At 35.5% G+C, this 21,339-nt stretch overlaps 1 protein-coding gene across 5 annotated transcripts in view; it reads left to right on the top strand.

The window, feature by feature from the left end:
* LOC149065449 (polyadenylate-binding protein 4-like) overlaps nucleotides 1–21,339 on the top strand; it is a 46,105-nt gene that overhangs the window by 10,873 nt on the left and 13,893 nt on the right. For 2 of the 5 annotated variants that reach the window (XM_089253528.1, XM_089253527.1), the window contains exon 3: nucleotides 4,875–5,145. The exons of 2 other annotated variants lie outside the window; for them this stretch is intronic. In XM_089253528.1, the coding sequence (XP_089109654.1) occupies nucleotides 4,890–5,145 (256 nt within the window). In that variant the 5' untranslated portion in view covers nucleotides 4,875–4,889. Of the gene's footprint in view, nucleotides 1–4,553; nucleotides 4,785–4,874; nucleotides 5,146–21,339 lie in introns of those variants that run through there. One more of the 5 variants, XR_016195602.1, reaches the window with a different exon arrangement.

Below are 21,339 nucleotides of genomic sequence, written 5' to 3'. Positions count from 1 at the left end.
GTTTGTGATTAAAAGAAGTATAGAAGATCTTTATCTGTGGTAGATATAGATTTGAACTTAATCCCTAAATACTGTGCAGAAAGAAAGCTGCTCTATTTGTAGATTTTGTGCATGGAAAACAGTGCAGAAAAATATAAGGAGCTAAACTTAGCTAAACTGCACTATTTTCAGTGCATTGCAATGTGGCACTAGGGTTTCCATGATTAAAAAACAGGAATAATTTTCTGTATAAAGCCTTGCCCTAATTGCTGATTCGAAATAATAATAGGTGATGTACCAACATAGATATCATTGGGCTTTTGACTTTATTTTTGTATTAAAATTTTGTTTTCTTGTTTTGTTACCAAAACTCATTAAATCTGTGAAATAATAAAAAATTTTAAACTATTAAGCAACATCATGCAAGTCAGAAACACATCCACCAATTGTGCAAGAAACAATCTCACCAATAGAATTTGTTTTATTTAGTTGATGCTGAATGGTCCTCTGGTTGTACATTGAGTGAATTGAGATGTCTGCACCAGATGTATGATACTGAGTTGCCACCGCTCATTCACTTTAATAAGGGGCCTCATGAATAAAAACACTTTTCTCTATTAAAAAAAAAGTTAATCCATGAAGTTAATTTGAATGTGATGACCTTTCATGTTATATATATACTGATTTTTGGTGTTCATATTTTTTGTTTGTAGTCCGTTTGTTGTTTATTCATTAATGCTTAATTAAATTTGAACAATTAGGAGAAAAAACAGTTATGGGATATGAAAATATGCATTCTTAATGATTAGCAAGATTTGTTTTAATTAAAATAAGCAGTCAGTTAATTTTAATAAAAAAAATCTGATTTTTTTTATTTTTAAAAATCATGATTTTTTAATTCCCTGGAACATTTTCAGTCAGCCAAGGACTCGTTGCAGAACAGTGCAAAACATTCTGCTTTGGGACCTGACATATTTGTACATAAGAGAACCAATAAACTATCTGGTTCCATCTTATACAAGTCCTGTTTCATTAGCATTAAATATGTCTTCCAGGGCAAAAATTTTCAATCATGTTCTTCAACTAGTTTTCTCATCATGCATCAACTGTTTCTTGATTCACTGCTCCACTTTCACCACAAAGCTTCTGGAAAGAAACACCATGTCTGACTTTGAATTTTTAACCATCCGTCTGATGCTTTGAATGTTTATTCATCAATGTCCATTTTTTCAGAAAAACTTTCAAAACTTCGAACTTTTGTCTTTAGCATGTTTCCATCTACCGGAATATTCTTTGATCACATTAGTTTCAACCATTCATGCAATGCTTTGCCCAACAGTTGGAATTTCCCTTCCTGTGATCGACTACGTAAAGAAGAAAACCCAAACTCTTCCACTTTAATTGAATCAGGGTTTTTAATTATGATGAACAAAGTACTCTTTGGAATATTCAGTGGTTTGCTATTTTAGCCTTTGACATCACTTTATTGTCAACTTCTGCCAAAACTTTCAATTTGAGATCTAAAGACATAGCGTAATGTTTATTTGAATCGCTAAATGTAAAAAGGGCTCATGTCTCATCTTCTCCAGTAATTTGTTTTTAGTAAAAAATTTGATTGTAGAGTCTGTGGAATACATTTAATGAAGCCTTGATAGAGGATTTTAAAATTTTATTGCTTAATAACAGCCACAAGAGAGTAAAGTCTGATGTGGACATGACCTTTTTTTACAATTAAACATTTTAGAGCCCCAATGAAAAATCTCCAGAAAACACATAAATAAACAAATGTACACAATGAAACAAACTTTATTTTGCGTTTTATACTATACAAACTTTTTATTAGACAGGGATCAAAAGTACTCCTCTTCCGGTTGCCTTTCTAATGAGTTAATGGTTGGTGACTAAAAATCTGGTCCCAAAAAATCTTTATACTCCATTGGGATGTATTTTTTTGTTTTATTCAAGTTGTCCATTTTTTCTTTGGTTATTGGAAGTTTTGTCGATGAATAAGCCTTGCTTTGAGGTATTATTAGTTTTACACTAGGTTTTCTTAGTGGGAAGATTTGTGAACTAATACCATTCATGTATTGTGTACATTCCACTGTATGGGATGAATCTGTGAAGAAAAAAATTGATGGTACAGTCGAATACCGTTACAGCGAAAATCTTGTTTTAACGAACACTTTTTTAATGCTTCAAATAATTCACATAGGAACAATGTAAGCGACCTGAAATTCCTTTATAACGAAATTTCGTTATAACGAAGTGATTTCTCCGGTGTCTTGAAGTTTGTTATAACAGGATTGGACTGTATTTGGCAATAGAAAAAGAACCTTTTGTTCTTTTGGGGCATTCTTTCTCCTGCTTTCCAAACTTAAGACTTTCTTCTTGTACAGATTAGGCCATCATGTCTTGAAATTGATAATGTCCTTACTTTCAAGTTTTACTACAGCAAACTTTAATGCATTCTGGTTGATCAAATCCATATCTGATCCACTGTGTGCAATCTTTCATTCTTCTTGATAGGGATTTTGCCCTGACAAAAAGACTTATCACAGGGTAATTTTTTCTGAGGTATTTCTCACTCCTTGTTTCCTTTGCTTAGTCGAGACGTTTTCCTCCTGACACGAAGAAGAGTCTGAACAGTCTGATGTTACTTCCATGATTCACTAACGACTATGTTTTATTAATGTCAAATAACAACAACCCTTGGTCAACAAACAAGGGAACAAAAGCAATGTAAATGAAGAAAACCTCATTTAACTGAACAGAAACCCTGCTGCCACCTGTAAGCGTTTTTGAAAACTAAATATAAAAAGTTGTCATGTCCTGGACTAGACACCTTTTTACTTTTAACATTTGTTTTTCCTCAACATCTGGCGGCGAGACTTGACCCATTTTACCATAAAACGATGCGTTGTTGTCTCTATTACACGAATCCGTCAAAACAAAAATTGAAAAAATGTGACATGACCCTATTTTATATTTAGCGATTCTTTTAAGATAGCCGTATCGAATAAAGAATTTTCAGAATGAAAATGTATTCACTTGCCTGTGTATTCTCCCATTGAGAAATTACATAAAGATGCAAAACATCAAGTAGTTAAGTGTGAGCCAACGTGTTGTAACATTACCATTTAGGCCCCGCCGGAAATGGTCCTTTTCTAGTCATTTTTATATTTTTATTACCTTTTACATTGATTCTGGGATCAATCGGTGAGACCATTTGCTGCCGATTGACCTCCATGTTTACGATCTTTTGTGCTGCCAGATGCTGAATACCATAGTTCTACAATATTTTAAGTTCATATGAATATGCAAATTTATTTGTGAAAGTGTTCTAGCGCCGCCGAATCTCGATACGGATTGATTCCGGTAATATTGTGAGATGGGGAATTTTCCCTTATATGCAGGCCCGTCATTTTTGGGGGGGGGCAGGGGGGGGCCTAGCTTATGAAAATACATTACAAATGGTTATATATATACAAATATATATATATATGCGTACCTTTAGTACATGCTCTTTGCCCCCCCCCCCCCCCTGGAAAAAGTTGAAATGACGGCCCTGCTTATATGCCAGTAGTATGCAGTGAACAGACGCGTTGGTTTTTGGACGTTGATCGTTACATTTCTTTTCATCCCACCTCGTTCCGGAAGCCATGAGTTGTTGATCTATTTGATTGATTGTTTCATTTCATTTGTGGTGTTTACATCCCACCTCATTCTGGAAGCCATGAGTTGATAATTTAGCTGAGTGCCTCGGCGCCATTCGATCCGTTGATCATCCTCTTCATCTTCTAGTCAAAAATTACTCAGCCTGTGTTGAAGTCTACGAGATGTCGGTTCTCATCTGTGACGGGATATTCATCAGGTTCGTCCCTTCGGAAACATGATGCTGTTGCTATGGAGCTTCCTTTTCACCAGGAGATCGCACGGATCAATCAAGAAGTGAACTTTTCGTGTTCTTGTGACAGTGACATCCCGAAGGGTGTAATCAATGGACTGATCGGATGAGAACGTTTTGAATCTGTGATATAGCTAAAACTTTAAAGGAAATTTACCGATGAATGTTGTGCAGGCTTAAAATGTTTTGTTGTAAAATCTAAAGATTAATGCTGAAATAAAAGTCTTAAGTAAACGAAATAGTTGTCATATCATTATTGTCATCTGTCTGGCGAAATTATTTTGGGAAAGATAAAATTAACCACAAGTTTTTTCATAGAAATGACAAAAAAAAAAAAAACACACACACACAAAACGCTTTATCTTCTCCAAGCATAAAAAAAGGCAATGTCAAACACACTCAACAACAGGTTTGTCCAAAAAAAAAACAATGAGAGGGCCAAGCTGAGTTCAGTCGTTGTAATGGAATGAATGAATTTTACTTATCGTTATATTGGATAAAAATTAACATAGTGGAAATAGGAAAATATTTTTGACCTGTCATACTTGTTATAATGAGTGGATAGATGGTTATAATGAGTTGTCGACCTTATTTTGAAAACAAATATTGAATATATGCAGCATATTTGAGCTTTACTTTTTTAAATCATAATTGTTCACCTTTCCTTAAGGTTTGTTCCACCACCAGGGCTGTCTCAAGAGCATCAGGCCCCCTTATCTGACTATGAATGCTTGCTTACCAGTTTACATGCTTAATCTCAGAAATCTTAACCAGGTCGTAGTATCATGAGGCTCCTTCACTTGAGGCCCACAGGCTGCGTCCGAGTGGGCCCATGCATTATGACAGCACTGTCCACCACTGCATATCAACTGTTAAATATATTTTAGCGCAGCAGAATAAAGATTTGGAGTAGTATTAGGATTCTGTAATATTGTTTCTTTTATTATATTAGTATTGCTGTTTTAGTGTGCTTGTATTTTATTCTTTTTAGAGCTCAACCTTGGCCATGATTATCATTCATGTTAACAATATATTCCCATGGATTTCTGAAAGACAGTTGCATGATGTATTTAGTACTTTTGGTCCTATTGAAGAAGCGAGTATTTGCAGAGTGGATAATAATCCAGATGAAAGAATAGGAAGGGTTATTTTTCGACTAGATAATAATGCCAGAGAAGCAATGAAACATTTATCTTATGCCAAAACAAAAATTGGTGATCCACTGAAACTTTATGCAAAAGAAATGGGCAAGAGTGAACATGGTAATTTGGTATTATTTTATAGTACTTTTTCTTGCTATAAAAAATAAACTCAAACCAGGGCTTGACAAATCAAAACAAATTTGATACCAGTCAAATTTCTTAGGTCTCAAGCATTTGGACGAAAAATATTTCTTACCTTTCGAAACTAAGATATCACACTTATTTGGTTCATAGAATCTTTGCCCCACACATTTTGTCCCAGACATCTCGTCCCTAGCACGTTTCGTCCCTGTTATATTTGGCCCCCAGAAATTTTACCCCTGACATTTTGCCTGCCCTGACCATATGAGCAACCTGGTGAGTGATCAAGAGAGTTGGACATTTACCACCCCCCCCCCCCGACATTTCACCTGCCCTGAGCGTATGAGAGAACATATGAATGATGGTTCAAGTGAGTGACCATATGAGTAACCAAGTGAGCTGAACATTTACCCGCGACAATTAACCTGCTCTGACCATATGAATGATCGTACGAGTAAACATTTGAATGATGGTGTGAGTGACTGTATGAATGACCAAGTAAGTTGGACATTTAGCCTCTGATGGCATTTTGCCAGCCCTGACCAAGTGAGTGACCCTATGAATGATCAAGTTGAACTGGAAATTTACTCCTTTTGCATTTCACCTGCCCTGACAGTATGAGCGATCAGATGATTGATGGTAAGAATGACCAATTAAATGACCGTATGAGCATTCAGGTGAGTTGGACACCTACTTGTGACATTTACCTGCCCTGACGCATGAGCAATGGTATGAATGACCATATAGTGAACATATGAATGATTGTATGAGGGGTCGCATGAATGATCAAGTAAATTGGACATTTACCTCGATTGGCATTTTACCTGTCCTGACCGTAGAAATAACCGCAGGAGTAACAAAGTAAGTGATCGTATGAATCATCAAGTGAGCAACTGTATGAGTGATCAAGTGAGCGACTACATAAGTTGCACCGGATATCTCATTTCACACCTGACATTTCGCCCCTTGTGTAAATGTTAGGTGAGTATGTGGCAGAAATTTACACAAAGCATAATATGTATTGCTATCACAAATGCATTGTCATACTTATTAAGCATGGGGGAGGTAGTTTGTGGGATTTTAATGTTTTTCTTCAGGAGTGTTATAATCTAGCTTATGTTGAAAAGTTTCACTGCAACGTAAATTTGGAAACAATTATTTTATGCTTCACAGCAAATTCCAAATTTTTAAGGCCCATTAAAGTACTACATAACCACCTATAAGAGGAGGGATGAAGAGGGGGATCATCTTTGCAGGCACTCATCTGGTCAATCATTCGGTCATTCACTTGTTCAATCATATGGTCACTCACTCATAGTCTCACTTGATCACTCATACGGTTGCTTGCTTGGTCACTCATTCAATCATTCACTTGGTCACTCATTCGGTTGTTTACTTGGTCACTCATTCCATCACTTGGTCATTATTATGGTCGCTCATATAGTCACTTGGTCATTATTACGGTCGCTCATATAGTCACTTGGTCATTATTATGGTTACTCATATGGTCACTCACACAGTGAACCACACAGTCACTCAATTGAAAACTCAAATAAGCACTCACTCATTCAGTCACCCATATGGTTAATCACTCAGTAACTCCATTGGACACTCATACCGTTACTCACTTGGTCAATCATACAATTATTCATATGGTCAATCATTTAGACACTTACACAGTCAATCACTCTGTTACTCGCATGGTCATTCATACAGTGAATCACTTGGTCACTTGTGGTTAATAACTTGGTCACCGATATGGTCAATCACTGTCACTTTGGAACTCATACAAGCAATCACTGTCATTTATTTGGTCATGCATACAGTAAATCACTCGGTCACTCATGTGGTTAATCACTTGGTCACTCATACAATCAATCTCATATTCACTCTCTTGTAATGTAGTGTTATAATAGATATCTTCAGAATTATTAAAAAAAAATGCATTCAAAGAATAGATTTTCTCAAGAAAGTTCCAAGTGATTGAATACTCGTGATTTTAGATGCTGACCATCCATGTGGTGGTGATGAGTGCTGTCTTAACACATGGGCCCACCTGGGTGCCTCAAGAGAAGAGGGACCTGGTAAAATGGTCTACTAGCATGTATTGCTGGTTTTTCCCAACTTCCCTCCATTTTTCAAATTTGAATATCTCAGTGAATATGGCACATGAAAACGTGGATTTTTTGGTTGGCATCTGGAGAGAGGGCAACAACTTTCTAATTGGGTTTTGAGCACAGAGTGTCTATAAAAAGTTAACATTTTTATTTTAATAACTATATAACCTCTTGCAACATGAATGACATATCTGAGTACTATAGGTTATTTGGATACTTTTTCTAATTAGAAGTATGCCTCTAGGATCAATGGTTCACCTATGCACCCTGTATAAAGGATATGTGACACAGAGAAGTCCATTAAAAAATATCTGCATGCCTTAACCTGCTTGGTGACAGTTTAGTGAAGTCAACATTATAGACTTCTCAGGGTGATATCCTGTTCATGCATAGATTTTTTATATATCTTCTATGAAGAAGACAGTGAAACTTGACTCATATGAGATCATTTCATATATGATCTCCATTGAAAATAAAATGATATACCTGCATCTTCATAATTCAATTTACTGGTTGTAGGGATGGTCAGTTACAAAACTATTCATTAATCTTTTTCAGCCTGTTTTTCTTACAAAATGAGACATAGATCAATTGGAATTTTTCTATCTCAAAATCATATTTACAGTTTTTTCTACTTCCATTCATTTGTCTTTCTTCTAACACATCACAAGCAGGAGACTTAGATCTCAATCCAACCTTCTCTAACTGGAATTTAAAACTTGTTTTTCACACTCTGCAGAAAGTTGCAAAGTGTGGAATCTTTTGCCATATTTTCAGAACGAGGAAACGGAAATGGCAAACCCAGGGCTCCCACTCATTCTACTTTTCCTATTTTTTGGCAAAATGTCCTACCTTTGTCCTACTTTCTAGTTTTTGTCTTACTTTTTTACCAAATCCTATCAACATAATTTGTGTAATTGATTTCAATTGAGCAGGGAATAATCAATATATTGCCAAATATTACATATGCTGTAGGTTGCAATCAAGGATTCTGCCAAAGCAGAAATTGTATCATTTTCAAGGTTATTTGGGGGATGTATGTGGATCATTTGGCTTATTAATTTTTCATTTGCTTAGTTTGAAGGTTCAACAAGTAGAGTCGTCATCAAAACTTCTGTTTGGATGGGAAAATGTTTTTGTATTTACTACTTCATGGTCTTGTACAGTAACTAACATACATCATTCAAAATTATAGTGCGCAGTTTATGTATAGGTGAAACAACAGTTTGTATTACAAAGCAGTTGGATATATAGGTCAGAAGTGGGAACTCTGTGCCAATTATACCGTACTGCGCCAAAATTAACATCTTGCGCCATCCTGTTCCAATAGTATATTTTCATATTTTTCTGCACCAAATAGCAAATTTTGCTTCAATATGCCCGGAATTTTGGAAAGCATGGCAAAAAATTTTTGTTCCAGCTTGCCATGAAACGATTCTTTTCGAGAAGAGTGTGTTTTATTCCACTTTACTTAAACTATTGCCTTATTTAAACTATCAGCCCCTCACATTGGGCTTTCCATCGCGAAACCCCAATAATATCTGTGATCGTGTAACTGAAGATGGTTTGCAATGGTCTTTCAGCTGTAACCCTTTGTTGTTCGGTGTTCCACTGCATGAAACTCCTAACTTGACTAGCTTTTCAAACCGTTAAATGCAATTATAAATAGATAAAAATAGGTTTACCATTTACTTTGAACTTTCCTTTTTAATCACAGATGAAACCACCACACTAGGCAATCCATGATCTTCAACTTTAACGCTTTATTTAAAATCCTTGTATTTAAAAGAAATTTTGTATATTTTTTTGATATACAAAAAAGGTTGCTTGAAAAAAAATTTCTATGTTATATCGTTGGCTGTGTACTCTAAACTATTTATTCTATATTATTTTTAATTTTTTACACAGGAAACATACGAAGAATCGTTGAATAAAATAAGATGTTCCATCAACTGGAACACTGCGCCACACCCACACCAGCGAACACAACCAAACACGATGACGAGAGGAAACATCTGTGTTTACATTTTCTGTTTTTCTCTGTTTGAGAGGAATGAAGTCAAGTTATATCAGATGCTGCGAGGGAGGGTTGGTTGTCTATTAAAAAAAACAAGAAATTATATATTACATTTGTAGGAAATGTGATCGTTTGGAATTTTGTGGGGAGGTTTCAAGCAAAGATGATTTTATCTGTATAGCTCAAGTCATCTTTACTTAGAGCTGCATGAATTATTTTGCTCTCGCTGTTGAGTTTCACTACCGTACAATTGTGTAGATATTTTTTTTGTAAGTAATATATACATAGTTTATTTTTTCTTTATTGTAAATATAATTCATAAAAAATCATAACCAAAAATATTTTTTGGGGTGGGGAGGGGGGTGTAGAGTAGCAAGCCTCCCCGTGGTGCACCCTGGGTCATGCTAAATCTGCTACAGAGGTATAGTACAGTGTTTTTTCATTCATATGCAAAAGCTGCTACTCATTTACGTGCTTCACTGCGATGGTGGCTTAGACGCACTTTTCAGAACTCTGGTGGCACAGTGTTCCCGCTTATGGAACACCCATAGAATCAAAACGGTTTGTGCAATCTTTACAAAATTATGCCTGCGTACTCCTTTAGGCCTAAGTAGACAGTCTACAACATGTTTTGTTGAAATTGCAACTTTAAAGGGTAGTGCGCCGTAAAGGGTTAAAGCACAAATGTGAGTCAGTTTCCGTTTTTAAAAAAAAAAGTCGCCACTGGAAGCAGCAGAAATTACTGTAGTTGATCGTGATTATATCTAATCCTGATGATGTTTTGTGAAAAAATGTTTATTCTGGGAGTGAAAAGAGCATATCCACCGAATTACAAATGCTAATTTAGAAACTTTGCAGAATAACAAGCGTTAAATCGCCAATGTTGCCAAATAACAAGTGCTGAATTGCCAAACATCGTTTTGATTCTTCCAAAATTCTCTCCCATTTTGCAACAATTTCTTTCCGAGTGTAAAAAAATGAAAACTTATATAGAAAATATTTAGCCCATTTGAAGTGCTGCTGTTCCAGACAGTAAATAGTGCCCTCAATAAGCAAAAATCATCTTAAATAGACTGGTGTGAAAAATTTTATGACAGCCGCTCTTAAAAATAGGGTGTCAAAAACCTGAAACAACAAAAAACAAGCTGATGAAAAGATGTTTGATAACAAAAGACAGTGCAGTTGTTTTATTTTGAAAAGGGGTGAGGATTAACAAAAATATTCTTATAAGTTAATTTTGCTGCTTCAATTTATAAATATCTGCTCTGAATCCTATATTTTGCTGCTCCAAAACTGCTCTGAATCCTGAATTTTGCTGTTACAAAACTGCTCCGAAATAGACTTTTCGAAATGTACCCCTTTAAAAAGTCTCGCCACAGCAAAGAGCAACAGACCTACAAACGATACAAATGTAATTCAATCATTACACTTCACTCACTTCACTTCTGAAATACTGTCACCTCACCCCTGATAAGTCTATTCTAGGTTTTTAGCATTTAATTGGCTTCTGTATTTTTATTGCATGCAGAAGCAAAAACAATATTTGCAATGCTCAGCAAATAGCTAGGAATGAAAGTGCTTCATTTGTCAAAAACGATTATGCTGGTATTGAACAGTAAAATGTAAACAAATCCCTTTAAAACAAGGAGGGACAGCACAGTAAAACTATCTGGTTCACCTTGACTTATTTACATCAGATCTTATAATTTACACATTTTGCACTGTGCTTTTGAAATTGGTCTCGAAGGAGCGTCATTCTTAAACTCTTAAAAAAGTTGCATGTCTTCATAATTTGCTGTGCATTGTCAAAGAGAGTTGACAGACTCTGCACTTTGGGAGACTCAAAAAAAACCAATAATATACAGTATATTGTGAGGAGAGATAGAAAAGAATTATCTGTGGTTGATAATACACTGTTTTGACCAAAAATTGTTTTTGTAACTAAGTCATTTCTGTCATTTTGCTTTGGCTTAAGTCAATCTTGTAGGATACTGAAATAGTACCATGAAAAAAAAGAAAAATTGAATTTAAAACTTTTTTAAAATAAAAAAAAAAGAATTGTTAAGGGATTTTTTTATTATGCTGTGATTATATGTTGTTTAGGGGGGGGGGGGTACCCTCCTTGTCCTACTTTTTAGTCTTGCTTTTTCCTACTTTTTCTAATTTTTTGAGTGGGAGCCCTGTGTTTGAATTCAGTTTTTCTTTCCTTTCCTTTGTCCTGTCTAATTGAACTTTGCAAAAAATATACCATCAACTGAGGTGACTTTGCCCAGTTTTAAAATTGCAATTGACTATTTTCATTCAAACCCTTGATTAAAAGTCAAAAATAAAATTTTTATGTTCAATTCATGGTTCATAGATATGATTTATACAATTTTTATTTTAATGGATCACCCCTCCTTTTCGTGAAAAAATAATGTGGGTGGGCAAAATCACCCTGCATAATGGGCCTATTTTGCTCACCACCTGATTGTGTATATAACAAGGCTGTGAGTGGATTTAAGGCAATGTGACCAACACTGGGTGTCAAGAAAATCACAATGACAACAAAAAGAATGCAAAATGATGAAATTTTATTTTTTACAAAAATTGACTTAATCGAAAAGCTCATAACTCTCTTGCCATTCAAATTGGATGAATTAAACAAAACACATAAAAAACCTCTAAAATAATCTAAAACTGTTAGTTGCAAAAACATCTAGAAGAATCTTTGTTGAATGGGAGACACTTGTCTTTTTCTTGAGCACATAATGTCATTGAGAGAAACACACGTCTCATCTGGCACCTGAGGTAAACTGGAAGATTCCCTTTTATATTGCTTGTTCTCACTAAAGAAACTTCTAAATCTTCATCATCATACTAGTTCATAATTTTATATATGTGGTGTTTGATAGATTTTTTTCCCATAAGTCTTACTATCATGAAGTTGCCAATTGTGGAATTCTGTATTTACGACTGAATGTTATTTTGATTCAATATCTCGTCTTTGTCACATTCAGTCAATAAGTTATTCAGGGCTCGGGGAGTCATGCAATAAATGTCATCTTTCACCTGGGTGCACAGATCCTCGTTGTCTTGTCTCTCCCTTGATAAATGACAAAAAAGTTGGTACTCTAATATTTACACTGTGTCTCCTGAGATGAACCAGCTTATATATTCTAGGGGGACAGAGCGGGGTCACGGTTGGTCTGGGGGAGGTACTGTAATAAAAAATGGCAATTAGAAAAGGGGCAAAGTGACCCCAAATTCCCTATGGAACCTGAAATGACATTACCCACTAAAATAAAAACTTTCAGGTAAGGTGCGAAACCAAAATTCCAATGGCTTTACAAACTAATGTGTATGTTATATAAATGAGGTCTTGAAATTAGCTTAGGTAGCAAATACAAGGCTGCAACTGGCAAAATGCCCAACGAGGTGGCTGAGTAAAAGATGCCCATAACAAATATGGATGTCATATATTTTGAAAATACAGCAACCCAATTAAAAATGCAATTACGAAAACTAGAAACAATATACCAGGTGTACAAGTATGAAATGTGGATTTTTTTTTTTTTAAAAACACGTTAAATTCGGAAGAATGATAAAAAGTGCTTTATTCCAAGTATGCTCCATTGCTTGTTATACATTTCCCCCATCTTTCCTGAAATTTGTGAATACCACGCCAATAAAAATCTTCCCCTTTTGCTGCGAACTATTCATCGAGCTATTTTTTCACATCTTCGTACGAACCAAAGCGGTGCTCAGAAAGTGCGTGACCCATCAATGCAAACAAGTGGTAATCGGAAGGAGCCAAGTCTGGTGAGTAAGCCGCATAGGATAGAACTTCCAGCTGAGTGCTTCCAACGTGCCGTGAACCGCTTTTGCCGTATGTGATGGAGCATTCCACATTGACCATTGAACATTGTCAAGGAGCATTTCACATTGTCATGGGGCATTGCGATTGGAAACAGCTTGTTGACTAACGCCCAATTGCTCTGCGAGTTGTTTTTGTGTCTGTGTAGTATCATCTTCGTCCAACAATGCTTCCACATCTTTTTTTTTTTTGGCGGTTTTCCATGTTCCTTGTCTGCAACATCGAAGTCGCCACTTTTGAAACACCGAAACCATCATTCACATGTATCTTGCGATGGAGCATGTTCACCATAAGCTTCTCGAAGTAATCGGTATGATTCAGCAGCAATTTTCTTCAAATGAAAACAAAAAAATTAATGCTGTCTGTGAATGCTCTTTGTTCAGTATAACTTTCGACATATTGAACACAACAATACAACACTATGCACACACTTTTCCAATTTATCACTCATGCGCATCTGACACTTGTTGATGACACAAAAAAATGGCGCAGTGTCAAATCTTTATAGCACAAACTGCATTGGTGCACCATCTGTTTTCTGAAATCCGCATTTCATACTTGTACACATGGTATATACATAATAAAATATACAATGCCTATAAAAACATTTATGGTTGTCTTATTCTAAGTATGGATAGCTTTTCGATTTACCCCAACATGTTTATCATATTTCTTTTTAAACGTGTCAATTGTGTTACAATTTACTACCCCCAGGGATTAGCTATTCCATTTATTAACAACCTTATTAGAGAAAAATTCCCTGCGACACACCATAACCTGGAATTGTCCCTTACCAATCAATACTGATGTCCCCCTTGCAAAAGCAGTCAATTGACAGTGTATTAATAATTCATGATCCATCCTATCCATCACGTTGAAAATTTTAAACACTTTGATCATATCCCCCGCCACCTGTGTTCACATCCAATGCAAACATATTCAGAAAATGAAATCTCTCTTCATAACTCAAGCTCTGTGTGTCAACAACGACACTCGTAGCTCTTCTCTGCACCCCTTCAACTAAGTCTATGTCCCTCTGTGGCTATGGTCTCCAAAACCTTACAGCATACTCCAGGTCAGGACGAACTAAGCCTCGGAAAAGCGGAAGAATGACTTTAGGAGAACGAGAAGATACCTTTTTGAAAATAAAACCAAGCATTCTATTTGCTTTTTTGATCACCGCTGGACAATATTCAGAAAACCTAAGTCAATGAGAATTGTGAAATCGGTGACCCTAGTTACATTCCAGGTTAGTGACACCATTCAACTCGTAAGAGAAACGCGAGATATTCGAACCAATAGGAGTGACCATGCACTTGTCAACGCTAAACTTTATGCTCCATTCATTTGCCCATACTCCAATCCTGTTTAAGTTGGTCTGGAGCAACTTTCTATTGCTTTGATTCCTGACTACCCCCATTACATAGTGTCTACCATCACAGAAAAGTCGCAGAATGAGAAAAAAGTCATAAAATTTGAGTGAAGGTCACAGATTTTTTACATCTTAATTTTTTTTTCTGAATCGCTATTTTTTTCCGGGGCATTCAGTATTTTTTCTTCTTTATCCTTTTCTTTTCTCCAAGCTTCTTTTTTTTTTGCTGGGGGGGGGGGGGGTAAACAATAAACAAGTCAATGTGTATATTGGGGAAGAGGATGAGTATCACATTATGGGTAAAGGGAAAAGCTCTTTAGCTGGATGAACAAAAAGAACAACTTTCTCTTTGTTTGTTGGGACCTTTTAACATCTGCAATATTCCCCTGAAGCTGTGGACTAAAGACCTCTTGGAAACAATATTGGTTTCCATAAGAGAAGGGACATGGCCCCCCACATTGTGGAGCAGGGCCATAGGCTGGGATCTTTGGCGGGTCCGCAAATCTAGAGTTTTCACTGGGGAAGGGGCTCTCTAGTAAATTTATAGCAGGAAAAACCAATGATAGTAATTGTCCTGCGCCTCAAGGCTATAGCCCTATCTTGTGGGGGGCCAACAGAAAGAACACAAATTTTTTTTCCATGAAGGAAGAAAGTTTTTTTTTTTGCAATTACAGCTTTTTTTTTGTCGTGCCAACCTTTACCAACTAGCTATAGCTAATGACAAATCGTGCAGTAAGTGTGTGACTGAATGGGAGAGTTCGAGAAGATAAATCCCAAACTAGAATAGGGTCTGTGATGTAATTGGCAAATCATTCGCCATTAATTGTTTTGCGATGCAAAGTGTGCAGCCTCGCGGCAGGGCCGTACCTAGGATTTTTGCCGCCTCCAAAATTCAATAATTTTAAAATAGTATTTTTTGTTCCCACCTAAAATGCTCGCCCTTAACAGTTCCCTCCTGGTGTAGTTGCCCTCCACCTCTTCCCACTTTAGTTCTGACCCTGTATCACGACGAGTTTGAGGTATTGATTTGCGCGTCTGTCTATGCTTTGAAGTGATTCTTTAAAATGAGAAAATCTACCAAACTATTCTGGAAAGCTGCCAATGAACCATGAATTAGGCTAGGGAATCGCGTGTGACAAAAGTTTGAGAACCACTGAAATACGGTGACAAGCTTGTGATCTAGGCAAACGATAGAGCAAATAACAAGCATATAATATCAGACTTTAAAATACGTGAATAGGAATATGTGAAAGGGCCCTTGGTTGGTCCAATGCTCCCTTCCACATCCTGAAGCAGGGCCCTGTAAGTTGAGAGTGTCGGCACGCACAGGCCAGTTTTTTCACGAGCCCCTTTATAGTGGGGCCCACTAATGTGTGAAAAAATAATAATCAAGAACTATCTCAGGCTCCAGAGCTAAAGCCTTGTCAGCCCCTACTGTGCTTCTCTGCGCGAGTGTATGGGCCATTGACTGTCGGAATTGGAAAATCGGCCTTGCAGTATGTGTGATTAATGGTATTTTATGATTAATGGCCAGTGATCAGTAATTTTAAGTTCAATTATCGTAGTACTAAAATTCCAATCAGATTTACAATTTCTGACAAAAACATGATCAAGACAAGCATATAAGCGAGTGGGTTTATCTATATATGACTGAAATCCATATTCAGCCATTAGACCTGTGTATTCATCTGATTCATTATTTATCTTCAGTATGTCTATATTTATATCACCCACATATATGACATTTTTATATTTTATATTATTCACGATTGATCGAAATTTATTTAAAAATTCAAAGACAGTAAAATCAAAAGATTGGTATAAAAGAATTACACAAACATCAAAATGATCATGATATAAATATAATGCTTCTGCAGTAATTATATTAATTTGTAATTTTCGAAATGCACTCAAATGGTCCTTTATAAATGCCATAACACCTGCCGATCTATTTCGGGAGCGACATTGGTAAAAGCTGTAGTAACCAGGAATATTATAAAGGTCTATTTCATTATTTTTTACACAAATTTCTGATAATAATCAGAGATGCCATTGATACGTCAAATGCCCAAAATTTCGGAAAAGGACGCATAAAAATTTTGTTCACGCGTCCTCCGGGACGCATTCTTTCCTATTTCTAAGAAGAAAAAAAAGTAAAGAGAAAAACCTCCCCAACATTTTCCCTTGTATCATGATCGAGCGACCTTGAAAAACTGGTTTCACTACTTTGTAGACTACTGTATTGATATACAGGTGGGTTGTTGAAAAATAAGATTAGGGATATCTGGCCGTGTACAGAAGTTTCAAATTTTGGATTTTTAATTACCCTGCAGATTTTCTCCCTTCTGGTTATATACGGGAAATTATGGTACTTTCACGGGTATCGGCCGGCATTAAAAGACTGCGTCCATATGGCGTAAATTTGTCTTGTTCCTACAAATTGCGAATGCGCATTGTTTTTTAAAATCGTAAAGGATTGGAACGCCCGTTCAAATTGTAAAACCTTCCCAATATCATGGAAAAAACTGAATCTGTAAAAACTCTGCCTTGAAGATCCACAGTTTCATCATCTAGTTGCTATGTGGTAGTCACTGTTTCGCATTGCTAAAATCATGAATGTGTAAGCAGAATCGGCTTTTGGAGGGGCACAAGGATCTAATTCTTCACAGATAATATAAAAGAAATTATTTTATTCCAATATTTTAATTTTCTACAAAAATATTTTTAATTTTTGATCTCCAGGAAGGGGGGGGGGGGAAGGAAGAGGCCCCTTATAACCTCCCCCAAATTTTGCTTTTGGTGAAACTCCATGTTTGGAACTTACGATTGCGCAATGGTAATCAGCTAAAAATGTGATTTTCTAAAGATTTCAAATTTTGAGTTGGCTATTCCTTTGAAAAAAACTACTGGTTGCCACGGTGATCACACAGACCTACAACACAAATATGCATACATTGAACTTCAAATGCATGCATTACCAGTTTGGAGGATAGATGCATGGCCGCAACTGGGAGGGACAGGCGGGCCTAGTGTCCTGGGCTCTGGACTGGAGGGGGGGCCACCAAATTCACCCTTTATAACTGCTTCTACATTACATGTGTGTGCCAAAATGTGTACTTGCCCCGTTTGAGAAAGTATCTAGTTGTGGCACTAGATAGATGGCACCACCTACTGAACACAAAACATGCCAAATGCTGGGCACACACACACATAAGCACACTGTTAAGTTTCTCCAACACAAATCTGATGTAGCTCCCATATTCAGGTGTGAAAATATGTGGCAGTTAAATGGCAACAGATCAGAATGGTGGACCATCAGGGAAGGAAAATAAAATCATTTTATCAGGAAAACCAAAGTGTGAATAGAGAATGAGAAGATAAGTGTCTGAGAGAGGAGAGAGAGAATCTGATTTGCTTTAAATTTGATCAGAAGATATTGAAAGTGCTAAGATTTTTTTTAACGAAATGTAAAATCAATCAGAAGGGAATTTATAGATTGATTATTAGTAAATTTATAAATGTGTACCTTCAACTGTTAAAGTGGATCCTGCTTATAACGTTTTTCAAAACCGTCATAAAAATATAGGAAAACAATTTAAACAGGAAATCTCAATGAGAATTACTTATTGTTAAGACCATGAAAATAAGTTGTACTAAGTGAAAAAACATACTAAAAAGGAGAAACGTTATAAGCGGGATCAACTGTATATTTGTTTTAGATTTATTACATGTGCAGAATTCCATAGGTTAAATTCTCAGTGCTAATGAGCTTCTTTGCAAGTTTTTCCTACTAGTAGACAATGAAAGTAAATGAACCTTTGGATAGAACATATTTTTAGAAATGAAAAAAATTACGTGATTCACAGATACCTTCTCTTACCCAGAACATGACCCACCGCTCAGTCTCAATGAAGAAATATAAGCAGGTAATCAAAGACCTGGGGCATGTTGGAAGGAAATTCATAGAGATACCAGTGAATTATGGGGCGGGGGCATAATTCTTTTCAAGATCAAGTTTTTTTTCAGAGGGGACCCACTTTCACTCAAAAAGGACCCCGATTTTTCAAATACCCTGGGTCCCGGGACCCAGGTAAATTAAAGTCTGGTGGCATCTCTGATAATATCAGGTCAAACAAAAGGGCCAATCTATTTAAATATACCAATAATTGATCAAAATTTTCATGCGTACTTCTTATGTTTAAATGAAATATGTTCAAATTACCTGCAAGTTCCATGAATTGTGATATCACAGAGAAAGAGTTAAGGTAAGGCGAGGAAATATCTATTTGTATATTGTCTTGAAAATCCAGCATTTTCTCTAGGTAAGTATTTTGTCCAAGTCATCTAAACAACGAATGTGGTGTGCATTCTCACTCTCCTCTTTACGAAGCAATATTTTACCATTCTCGATCCAGGCAAATTTGAAATTGTTCGTTTTTTTAAACTGATGAATGTGGAGAAACAGATTTTTCAGGTTTTTTGTGAGATGTTCATTAATGAAGATCTTTAAATCTGGATATGCATCATCAATCGCTTCTGCATTTAAACTTTTTTTAAGTTTCAGGGCTTTCAGCCATTTATCTCGGATACTACTGTCTCTAAATTTCACAATTATCGGTCTAGTCCTGTTTTTATTAACCGTGTTTACCCTGTGTTGTTTCACAATGTCTTCATTTTCATACACATTTAGGACTTACCCAATATTTGATATGATTTTTAGCACATCTTCTCCAGTTTCTTCCGGGACACCTACTATTTCAATATTCATTGATTTAGATCTAAGTTCTATATTATCTAATTCATCATACACATTTTGAATTTTTCTCCGCAGCAGAATATTTTTGGATTGTAGTTTCTCATTTGCTAGTTTCATTTCCTTCAACTCAGTTTTCACATCCGTCAACTCAGACTTCATTTCTCACAAGATGTCACATTGAATTTGATCGATTTTTTAAGTTCAGAAATTCCACCACGTAATCCACTGCATTCCTCTGAAAATTTATCAGTGATTTTTTGATATATCGCAGGCATTTGTTTCTTGAAACACTCATACATTGTTAGATCCTTACCCTCCAGGGACTCACAAGACTTGCATTTTCAATTCTGCTTAGATTCTTTCGACAACTTTTTAAAGTTAGAATCTGAAAAACTAACACACTTCGGGTGCCAGTAACCTTCACACAGTGTGCATTTAGACACAGCTTTATTGACTGGAAGCCGGCCACTACATTTTTTTCCATGATGAAATATTTAGTCAGATTTCGCTATGAAACACCAAAGACCGCAAATTATAATTTTTTGATCAACGACCAAATTCTCATTTACATAAATTGCCTCATAAGTTTTTAGATTAGGATTTTACACATACTAACAAAAATTCAAAATCCAAGTCGAAAAAATGAGCGAGCAAAAAACAAAAATAAAAATAATATCATGGAGCAAAGAAAAAACACTTGCATCGACTCGTACAACGTGTTGCCAACGATCTTTTATTGACTCAATCTTATTTAAATTAAATTTAAAATTTTTGGAATTTCAAAATTCAAACTCAATTTTGAATAAGATTGCTCTACATTAAATTATAGAACAATTCCTTCTAAATTCTGTGGTGTTTGGTCAGAACATGATATCTCCAAAACCTGGCTTTTTGATCTAAAAGTAAGTCCTGCTAATTATAACTAATTAGAAGTGAGATAAATGCACAAATACATGCACACGGCTAAACAACATGCTGATGTATGATATTTTCATTTGTATTTGTGTGTATGCTTTATTTTTGATTTTTAAATAACAATCAAAATGCTTATACCTCAAAAATATGATTTTGGAGTTATGTTGTGACTAAACACCACAGAATTATTAGAAATTTGGTTTTTAATTGTTTTCTTATTTCAGCCTTTTTTTATATTGAATTTGATTCAAATGAAAATAGTTTTAAAATGTTTTCTTGCAGCAAACTGCACATTTTTGACACATCACAATGACAGGCGTTGATTTTAGATTCATTTTAGATTATATATTTCGATTCATTTTTTTGTATAGAGCAATTACACTTTTTTGGGATATTTTTAAAACATATCCCTTTCAGTTCAAGAATTATTGTATAATTCTTAAATTATGCTCTGTATTTAAAGTCCTAATCTTTTCTAGTTTCCTAGTGATGCATGCAAATACAGTGGTACTACTGGTATTATTATATTTGTCCAAAGACTTTTAAGCACTACTGTATATCAACTGCACAAAATGTTCTGGAACCAATTTTTGGTGGATTTGTTCAGTTTCATTTCTATCAAATGACAGTTTTTCAAATACTCACATATTCAAAAAAGTGACCAGACAAAATTTCTCAAGCGAAATGTTATGTACACATTTGTTGCTATTCTTTTCTATATGTAAAAAGTACTGTGTCCTTTTGGACACAAATGTAGTTGAACAATTGGCCAAAATATAATGAAAAGAGCAAACAAAAGCTTAAAAATTCTGACATTTACACGAGTGCTGTTTTTAAAGGAAGGAATGGATTACCAGTCAGAACAGAATGCACACATGCTCAGTTTATTAAACATTGGTGATACTGAACACCATGGATCCTGTTTAAGAAGTCTCCACTTGAAATGTTTTATTGCGTTATCATATAAAGCAAGAAAATCATCCGTGTTTTTGTTTATTTAGCATTAATTAGCTTTTATCGTATTTTTGTTTTTGGATGGATTGAAAGTGCTTTGACAAATGTAGTTTAATCATATATAGAATTAATTCTTATTTTGTATAAATTTAGGGTGGGATTACAAACATATATAATAAACATCCT

Source organism: Pholcus phalangioides, unplaced genomic scaffold (genome assembly GCF_987345545.1).
Source record: "Pholcus phalangioides strain wild (caught in Gottingen) unplaced genomic scaffold, Ppha-v1.0 ptg000039l_1, whole genome shotgun sequence".
Classification (NCBI taxonomy): domain Eukaryota; kingdom Metazoa; phylum Arthropoda; class Arachnida; order Araneae; family Pholcidae; genus Pholcus; species Pholcus phalangioides.
This window is presented reverse-complemented; position numbering and strand designations above follow the sequence as displayed.